The sequence below is a fragment of the Helianthus annuus genome, chromosome 6, assembly GCF_002127325.2.
Source record: "Helianthus annuus cultivar XRQ/B chromosome 6, HanXRQr2.0-SUNRISE, whole genome shotgun sequence".
Classification (NCBI taxonomy): domain Eukaryota; kingdom Viridiplantae; phylum Streptophyta; class Magnoliopsida; order Asterales; family Asteraceae; genus Helianthus; species Helianthus annuus.
This window is the reverse complement of record NC_035438.2, coordinates 7,221,088-7,231,960: the sequence shown is the minus strand read 5'-3', so window position 1 is coordinate 7,231,960 and position 10,873 is coordinate 7,221,088. Positions and strand designations below refer to the sequence as shown.

Sequence of the window (10,873 nt, the reverse complement as noted above, 5' to 3'; positions counted from 1 at the left end):
TGGATGGTCGCAGGTTCGATCATTCTTACTTAGCTGATCAGTTTTTGCTACTTGTAGGTTATTGCCATAAGGGCTCGTATTTTACTACTAAGCAATTAAAACATAAAGATTTCCAGCTTAAGCATAGGCATTTAACCCTAAACGACAAATGAGCTCTCTTAGAGGAGATTCATAATCTATTTTACAGAAACTGCGTTGAATACGAAGTCTCAACCAACATTTTCGTTTAGGTTCTTGCTTTTCTTTTCGTTGTCAGTTTTAGCGACACTGTAATCATTACTGTTCGTATTGTAATCTATTTTAAAGTGTTTTGATGTTATTTTATGAAGTACATGTATTTTATTAAAAAATTATATCCTTTTTAGAATATTTATTTTTTGATTTTTACATAGATTTTGTTAACATGTTTTTACTTGTTTTATTTATTTTTAAATATTCATTTTCTTGATTTTGCCACGGATTTAATTAATTATATTCATATATATATTTTCTCTATTTTGCTACGGATATCTTTTACTTTTACAATAGAATATATCGGTAAGTAACGAAGCAAATAAATACATGTTTTCTCGTAGTGGGTACGCCAAGAAACAAACAAGATTGTCCGAGTTCACACCCACACAACACTGAATCGAACACGTTGGTTGTAGGTAACAGGTTCCTTTCAACAATATTTAACCAATATAACTGTGACTATGAATTGCACTTATCTACAACAATACAAACCCGAATCCAATTATTACTATAGCTCAAGATTGCATAATTTAAATGTGCACTTATAAAGCTAAACTATTCTCCCATCCAATGAAAGTTGCAACAAAACACTTCTTGCAACATGAAATCTCCTTAGCAAACTTGAAGCAAAAGTAGCTAGATCTCATGTGAAACTTGCACTTTCTTTAAACTATAATGTTAGTGAGGAAACAAGTAGCAATACTGGTCAACTTTTTTCTAAATTTTAAAATAAAGGTAATTTTAACAGTCAGATGCCACCATTATTTCTGTCACATTCCATTTACATCAGTATCAGAATGTAGGCCAAATATTATGACCATATTTCTGAACAATTATTGGTGGGTGCCTTCTAGAATTAGGTCATTCTTTTTTAACTATATTTGTCACCTATATATGTATCTACCAAGAAACTACTTGCTTATCAGAATGGTTGATATGCTCGTTCAAATGAATGAAGAGGTAAAAACAAGAGCCTTATAATAATAAATATAATAACTTCTTTCTCACGCAGCGGTACGTGGACCCAACTCTCTTGGTGGGTGGGCGGGCGCACGGGCACCCCTTAAAAAAATAGTGTATTTTTAGGCAAAATAACCTGACTGCACCTGTTGAAAATATGGTTGAACCCCTGATCTGCACACCCAACAAATAATTTCTAGGTCTGCCACTGTTCTGATGGTGCTTTTCCTTTAATGGTGTGATGCAAAAAACTTTGGTATTCAGAAAGAATGCAAACCCTACATTTGTTGTTGTTTGTATACTTAATGGGTTGGTGGAAAAGATTTAATATATATGGTTCTGGGTGCATGCAATATTTTATTTTGCTTTTATATACAATAGACCTTATAAAACCCTAAAAATGTCATATCATAATCTTCTATATATATGTTTACTTCATGAGCTTCATTATGTAGTGCGAGAAAGTATTATATGTACACGTGATATTTTTGCATAAACTTATCAAGTAAAATGTCACATATGTAGAGATACTAGTATGGTATGATAGGGTTAGATAAAGGGATCTTGGAAATAGAGAGACAATCGCCTCCAAAAACCTTTTATTTTACGTGTACAATACAATATAGTGATTTAAATAGCATAAAATATGGCTAAGAGGATCAAAGCAACAACCATACAAAAATATCTCATTATTTTCTAAGAGACTTAAACGCACAACCTAAAAATTGTAGGAATCTATCCATGATGAAGATATGATTTTTAACCCATTCTCTTGATTAGACATATAAGAAGTAAATTAAAAATGCAATCCGCAAAATAAAAATAAAATAGATAGAACCAATGGAAATTAAACGGTAACAAAGAAATGCTAGTCCGCACGGATGCTTAGACCAGGATCCCCATAAGTTTGGAGCTCTCTGACGGCCCTGAGTCCCTGGAAACGAACTAGTCTGCATAACTAACAATGTCGTTAACCTCATCATAGGAAGGGGCTTCATGACCACTCTACAGCGTGAGAATAAGTATCAACACATATGAGTATAATGTCACAACAGAGAGAGTTAGATCATGGGGAAAAGATGATACCTGAGGAAGATGCTCCTATTTACAACCGGGGTGGTGTGATGGTATTAGTGAGACGTCACTCTTAGAATATCCTTGTGGTCTCACAGGAGGCAACCGTTAATGGTGACCACAAGGAGTCTAACCTAGTGGGACCCTCTCTGTCATGAGCGTATCTCCCCATGCACAGACATCTCTAATCTGACATCATGGTCCTCGGGCATACCATATAAATATCTAAAGTGCGAGTGGTTGTTCCCGCATGACATGTAGCCCAAGAAGTGTGGGGTGACCCGAATCCGCCTGGGTCCGCTCCATACGTCTTCAACCTAATTGCTAGGTTTTATAATTGGCTTTTTAATTATGTTAAAAAAATAGAATCATGCTAATATAACCGTGTGTTTTTACCCCTACATTGAAAGTGATTTAAGACTTCAAATTGATAGAATTATGATGGATAGAAAAACAAAAGTAATTAATCTGTTACCTTCATGATTATTAAGAATTTATCTGTTACATTCATGATTAGTGATTACATTACGAGATTTCGAAATTGTGATTTGTGAGGTGGTGTCATCTACCATGAACCTAGGTCTACATGTATTATCCTAAACGTGTTATCTATCTATCTATCAATATATTTTATAAGCTAGACAATATTATACGTAAGTTTATAATACTATGAGTATATATAATTAAGTGGTCTTCTCAAGATCCTGAAGCGACATACAAAATTAAGTGCTATTAAGATCTCAAGATCATTCCCTTTTAATAATAATATTAAAAGTTGATTAAATCTTATCATCTCCATATTTATGCATTCATAATAATAACCAAAAATATATTACACATGTAAAATATTGAAACATAAGTCTTATCAAATATCGAAACAAGTTCGACTACATAAGTTCGACCACAAAAATCCTTTTCAAGCATGTCCTTTTGAAGACTAAACGTACAAGTGTATTTGGTTGGACTTGTTCATTTAAATTGATTAATTTGATGATGTTTTGTCTTCAAATGCTCTAGGATACATATAGTTTTTGAGCCTAGCAAATATACATGGTGGCATATCTTTTATATGCTTGTCTTACGTAAATATATTACGTGGAATTGAGTTTGATAGACTTGGACATCTTTTCATAAGTTAGGTCTTGCTTTCTCGTCATATGACCGGTCTTTCGCTTAAGGGATACGGAAATTTTAAAAGCTGGAGTAGATCCTAAAAAAATACAACTTCCTTATGAATTTATCTTGAATTAGGATCTTTTGGTTCAACTTTATCCCAATTTTGTCGAGAGAGCAACCCCATTTTTCATCTTGAATTGGTCAAAATATGCTGACTTTCTTACTTTTCATGGAGGATTAGACTCCGTAACTAGAGATCTATGGCTAACCGATACTGCACACCATCGAATTGATTAATCTGGTATATTTTCCACGTTTATAGGAGTGCATCTTTGTTTCTGCTTTACGAATATGATATTTTTTGGGCATTTATGATAATATCAACTCTTTCTTGGATGATGGAAAAATCCAAACCAGGAAATGAGAACCAGTACCACACCCTGTACTAGCACTACACACCCTCTCGAACGAACTGATTCCAAGAAGGTTTCTCATTAGCTTTCCATGATTTGAATGTCTGAGTTAGCTTAGGAAAGCAAGTGAGAAAATACTCGGAAGAGACATTTCCTTAAGGAGTTATAAAAATCCAGACAAAGAATCTCGTATGTGATGTTAGAGAGCATGCTTAGGTTAGTTGGCGGAGGATACTCCGATAATGAATTATGCCTCTTTCTTTTCCTGGAGCGGAAAAAGGTTAAGGAATATCCTAAAGCAGATGCGCGATCTCCTGAAAATTGTTAAAATGATCCAACGTGCTCGTCATGAAAAAATAGTTATCAAGCTTTGCCGGTTTCATGAAGCTAGAAAATAAACAAAGAAAAATTCTCATGAAAACCTTCCATCAAACAAACGATACTGAAGAAAGTCACTTGTCAGCACCATATCATTCCTAAAAAACGTTTTTAATCAAAACTTTATTATTTATAAAAATTGGTTAATACCATAAAATTGCAACATTGTTTATTTTAAAGTATTACCTTATTATCCTAGTTATTAAAGATGTTAGACGCACTCAAGGCGCATAGGCCTCGTCTGAGGCCTAGGCGCAAAAACAAAAGCAAGGATCTAAGGGAAAAAACGCATAATGGAAAAAAAATATAACCTGTTATATAATATTTACACTACTAGAAAAAACACCTTTCTTGACATGCATTGTGTGTCATAAAAGGGTCTTTATGACACGCAAATGCGAGTCGTTGATTGAGAAGTCATAAAATTAACATGACATGCATTTGTGCGTCATGTTTTTATGACACACATTTAATGACACACACTTAATGACACGCATTCATGACACACATTTAATGACACGCATTCATGACACACATTTTATGACACTCATTTTATGACACTTTTTAATGACACACGTTGATGACAAGCATTTATGACACATACGTATGACATTCATTTACGCGTGTCATGCTTTTAATTGTATAAATTTTTTTTATAAAATTACTAATTTGCCATAGATACATGTATAATAACAAAACAATAAATCCTTTTCATAAAACAAATACACATATATATATACCAAAACAATCCATTACATAATCATTTGTCAAGTATACTACAAATATTTTAGCGTTAACAAAAAAAAGAATTGTTTGTCAATACATTATCAACACCTAAAATACGATTTATAACTTAAAAATAGAGTTAACCGCATAAGTCGACCAATCTTCACGAATGCCATGCATATCCGCAGCCGAGTATTCTTCTACTCCTTTCCCAACCTGAGACAACAATTAAATAAAATAAATCTTAAAAATCAGAATTTAATCCTAATATATGAATTTAAGCATTTGTTTGGATATATAAGTACATATTTCTCTAATATACAGACTAAAATATGTCTAAACTTACATTATCATTGTCAAGTATTTCAACTCCTTCGTAAGCTATCTCCTTCATGAACTTCATCACAGATTAGCCACATTCAGTACCTCCTGGCTGACGTGGACACTACACAATTAAAAATATCAAGAAATGTGAAACCATTGCGACTTAAGTTTAAACTAAAGGGTTTCAATATTTACAATATCATTACAACCACAATTTAAATAAAGGATTAAGTGCTTACCCTAGCGTTAATCCAGATGAGTTTAATCCTTATGTTGGCACCACTTCGTGAAGCATACACGGCCATTTCCCTATAAAAAAATTATATCAAAGTATATTCCAACTCTTTACTGAATATAACCGGTACTTACAAAAGTGCCGGTACCAAACAGCGGGAAAACGGGTACCGGTACTGAAAAATGAAAAAATGGGTACCGGTACTAAATATAATTGGTTCGGTACCGGTACCAAATGCTCATTCATAGTTTGAAACGTCGAGCACGAGCTCTCATAAATAAGACGAGCTTGTCTCGTTTGCACCCCCAGTCAAATCCCCATAGCAAACTAGTAAAAGATGTACAACATGTTTTTAAAATAAACAATTAAAGGTCATGAAGCATATGCAAGTAATCCAAAATGGACCAGCTAGTTAAAAATATTTCACCTACATTTACATAGGCAATGGTTAATTGTACAGTTCCTTACACAAGGTGTGCAAGTCTTCAACCAACCGACACTATGACATAAAAATCTAGATTGTATGTAGGAAGCCTAATATTTGTCATGTGCCATGTTTGTACTGTTGATTGTGTTTCTTTTTTGTAAACGTAGGCATAATAAAGCATATCACATATTTAAAATTGTAAGCATGTTATTTTAGTCCTTAATATGTTTTTTTAGACTGAAAATCAGTATCTCATAATAAATGTTTTCCGTCTCCAATGTTCTTATTTATCAGTCCCTAATATGTTTCTTCGGAGACTCAAAAGTAGTCTCTAATACTACGTTTTCGATACCAGCTTTATTGAGTCCCGAATATGAATTTACATCCCCTAATATATTTCGTTTCAAGAGTGTAATCTCCAATATGATGTCATTTCATTCTCTCTATATCCAACCAACAATATCATAACACATTTCCATACTATAAATTTTCAACAATTGTATGCATAGAGTGGGTGTACCCAATGCTTAGGGAGATTTTCAAAAAAAAAAAAAAAAAAAAAAAAAAAAAAAAAAAAAAAAAACCTTGATCTTTCACTTTTAACACAAACCTATTTGATTTTTTTTTATTTTTAACCCAAAAGTTTTCGTGTTTCGCAATTTAACCTCACAATTCTATCTATATCAAATATAACATAAACAATGTCTTTATATTATAATATAATACATATATATGCATATTGGAAAAAATGGGTTGTCTTTCATAATATATTCCTGAATATGACTTAAGAGGCTTCATCTTATATAGTTATATCTTTTCTGTATCATGACATTCTTTGCATGATCCATGTGTGGTCACAACCCAACTGGTTTGTCAGGTTTATTGATATTATAATGTTGGAGTATGACGGACAATTAACCTGCGGTTTGTGGGTCCGTCTACGTCTACGATAAGATGAAGACTGGACACACGACACGAAGAAAGTTAAGGCGAATGAACGAGTCTAAACATTAAAGAGTTAGAGAAATCAATTTGGATTTGATTTATGTCTATTATTTGCATAATCCTTTAACCTAATCTAGTAAAATACAAACAGTATAAGTCCATTTGAAGTTCATGCAGGATCCATGTTGTGTGGTGGCATGCTAGACAAATGGTTCGGGTCCAATTCAGTCTAATTCGATTGTGGGTCTGGTCTTTATCTATAATGATATGAAGATCGGGCCCACTAAACGACGGAAGTTAGCGTGAGTAAATGAACCATAAACCTTCAAGACTACCTAACTTGGATTCTTGTGATAGTTATTTGTCATTTAACCTTAAAAGTAATAAGAACAAGATCCCTACTCTAATTAGCATTTAAGGTTTTTGAGTTGAAGGATTAGAATATGATAATCAGTAAGCCTACAAGTTACAACTCCTTAAGCATTTGTCAAAATCTAATTGTTTTTATCCTAAAGCACTAAAAAGTGATAATATCGTAACTAAAACAAGAACATATTTAAATGAGTTAAATAATTTAAAGAGATTAAGAACATACCATGTAACATAGCGGCAACGCTCCCTTGACCGTAATACTCACAAACAGTTAGCTTCTCGTCTTTTGAGTAGTAATACGCCCTCAACTCGATCACATTCTCGTGCTTAATACTCCCAACGATCCCCATCTGCTGCTCAAACTCGCGTTTCCCGACACTTAAATCTTTCAACCTCTTCACCACAACAGATGTCCCGTCTTCAAGAATCGCCTTGTACAACATCCCAAAAGTACCCTTACCCAAAACCTCAACCGAAGCCCTCAACAATTCTTCCAAATCAAACGCATAATTACACCCCTGAAAGAAAACCAACCGGTTATTCGCATCTTGCGTTCTCGAAATCGCTTTTTCGGGCGACATTCCGCCTTTTTCGAGCTTCGACAAAATCCCATCTCCCTTATTCCTTTTGAAGTGATTTTAGGACTAACCCAGTGAGATGATTGTTGGAAAGATCAAGAACTTGAAGATCATGCATACCCAAATCAGGAATCTGACCACTTAGGTAGCGTTCGTTTCATGGAATGGAATGGGATGGAATTGGGAAGCTTTTCTTTGTAGAATTGATCTTGGTTTGGGGAGGGAGGAATTTGAAATCCAATGAATTTCTTTAATCAATGAAATTTGTGACTATTTCAACATTCCATTCCTTCATTAGAGTGAAGGATTTCTAAAGAATGTTGAAATAGTCACAAATTTCATTAGAGTGAAGGATTTCAAATTCCTCCCTCCCCAACCAAGATCAATTTTACAAAGAAAAACTTCCTAATTCCATTCCATTCCATGAAACGAACGCTACCTTAATGAGTTATTAGCAAGATTCAAAGCAGGAAGATGGGTCAAACTTGAAATGGAGCTTGGAGTTGACCCATTAAACTTACTGTTTGAAAGATTAACAATTGTTAAACTCTTCCAAACAGAGAAATCAAGAGGCAGTGGGCCAGAAAACTGGTTAAACTGAAGGTACAATGAAGATAAATTCTTGAGGTTAACAAAATTAACAGGAAAAAGACCAGAAATACCACTGGATCTGAGGCTCAAGATCTTCAAAGCTGAGAGTCTGCTAATGGTGTTTGCTGGAATATGACCGTGAAAACCAACTCCTGGATGCCGGAGACCAATGACACGTGACCGATCTTCACTGCACGTGACCCCAGTCCAGTTGTTACACATTGTAGTTGAGTTGGAATCCCAATTTAGTAAGCGAGAGTGTGCAAGATTGTTCATTAAATCCAACAATGCTCTTTTATCATCTTCAAGATCAACAGCATTGGTACCAACACAGAGTAAACCAATCAAGAAAATCTTGAAAATCTCCATTTTTTAATAAAGATTCAATTTTTTTCAACAGAAGTTCAAGGTTAAACCTAAAGATTGATGTATACAGCTAAAAATAAAAAACCCATATAAGAAAATTTAAGAAAAGGCTAAAAATCCCAATTTTTTTTTTCAAACAAAAGTTGAAGATTACAACTAAAGATTGATAAATATAGCTACAAATGAAAAACCCATATGAGAAAACTTATAAAACTAGTTAATTATAAAGTTTAAAACATTGGTCCACCCCTGTTTGTACTTCATATCATGAAAGTACTAAACTCATTCATCTCTTTTTTCATTGCTTCGTAGTATTTTGTTATTTATACAATTTAGTGTTAAGTATCGTTTTCTTGAAATCAAATCAGTGAACATCGGACCTTTCATGTGACGATTATTCAACAACATAAACAAGAACACATCAAAATATAACAATGAATTGAAGATTGAGGGATAACCAACTTGCTTACCAGAGATTTCAGCATTACCTCTTCCTGGTTCAACTATCCCGTCGCACGCCCGCTAGTACCACAACAATCACTACAACCGATGAGTCCCCATATTCCCGTCGCACCACCGCACACCCTGGTTCAGATTCCGGAACAATTGTCTCCCTTGCAGCCACAAATATAAAAATAAAAAGAAAAAAAAAACCTCTTTTTTGAGCCTAGGTTAAAGAGGGAGGGAGCTAGGAGGGGGGAGATCAAAAGTTTTGATTTTAAGTGGGCGGGAACTCTTTTGGAGGGTATTGTATACTTTTCTTTTCACTTTTAACCAATCAAAATAAAGCGTTAAATGCCATTTTAGTCCCTGTGGTTTGGGTTATTTTCCCATTTTAGTCTAAAGGTTTCATTTTTAACCTGTGGGTCCAAAACGGTTTCACAGTTGTCATTTTAGTCCACTGGGTTAACTTCATCCTTTTTTTCTGTTAACGAGAAGGCCAATTTGGTCATTTTGTATGTAATTCTGTTAACTAAAAGGGCAATTCAGCCATATAAAATGACCTAAATTGGCCTTCTCGTTAACAGAAAAAATGGATGAAGTTAACCCAGTGGACTAAAATGGCAACTGTGAAACTTTTTTGGACCCATAGGTTAAAAATGAAACCTTTGGACTAAACTGGCAAAATAACCCAAACCACAGGGACTAAAATGGCATTTAACTCCAAAATAAAATAGCTAATATTTAGATTTATATGATATTTAATGAAATGAGTAAATTACAAGTTTTTTCCTTTAGGTTTGTATCATATTGCAGGTGATGTCCTATACCTTCAAAACTGACTACTTTTGTACTTAATGTTTCAATATCTTACATGTTTTGTCCTTTAGGCCAAACCAAATTAGATCTTTTTGGTTAAATGGGCTCACCAATGGGTATTTTTGACTTTTTTTATATTTAATATTATTATTTAAAAAATAAAACAAATATTAAAAAAAAGACTATTAATATTATTACTAAACTATACTATATAATAAAAGAAACCACTTTATGGACACTTGTCATCATATTAGGCCATCTCTTATAGATTTTGAAATATTAAGTACAAAACCAGTCAATTTTGAAGGTAAAGGGTGAAAACAAGTGGGCAGGGGAAAAGACTATTCTACCCTCGTATGCGGTGCACATGACATCATTTAACTGATATTTCTAACTGGGTTTGGCTTAAAGGACAGAACGTGTAAGATTTTGAAACATTAAGTACAAAACCAGTCAATTTTGAAGGTAAAGGACACCGCCTGCAATTTGGTACAAACATAAAGGACAAAACTTGTAGTTTACTCTAATGAAATAATAAAAATATAATGATAAGGGTGGAGGGAGTGGTTGCGAGGAGTAAATCGGGGATGGTAGTTCACCGAGCGGTGATGTAGTGCCGGCATTTGAGCGTTGATCAGGGAGTGGCATTGGTGGTGAGCATACACCAATTGAAAAAGGTTGCATATAAAAAGTTGCATTAGCCTGATTTTCTAGTAGTGGAAGATACTGGTGGGATGAGAAATCATGAGAGGCCGGCGAGAACATCGCCTCGTTGATAGGGTACCCTCCACAACCAGCACCAAACGGCATGGCCATATCCCAAAACCACTATGACGAGCCTAACTGTAACGAGCTTGAACCTATAAACAAGCTC

General features: G+C 34.2%; 1 protein-coding gene across 1 annotated transcript; it reads right to left on the bottom strand.

Moving 5' to 3' along the window:
- Positions 1–4,883: 4,883 nt before the first annotated feature.
- On the bottom strand, positions 4,884–8,886 carry LOC110864528 (probable inactive receptor kinase At5g53320). Its single transcript, XM_022113616.2, is given in 6 exon segments — positions 4,884–5,117; positions 5,248–5,346; positions 5,465–5,534; positions 7,428–7,823; positions 7,825–7,922; positions 8,222–8,886. Coding segments are annotated over 4 exon segments (1,056 nt in total). The 5' UTR covers positions 8,743–8,886; the 3' UTR covers positions 4,884–5,117; positions 5,248–5,346; positions 5,465–5,493.
- Between the last annotated feature and the right edge of the window lie 1,987 nt (positions 8,887–10,873).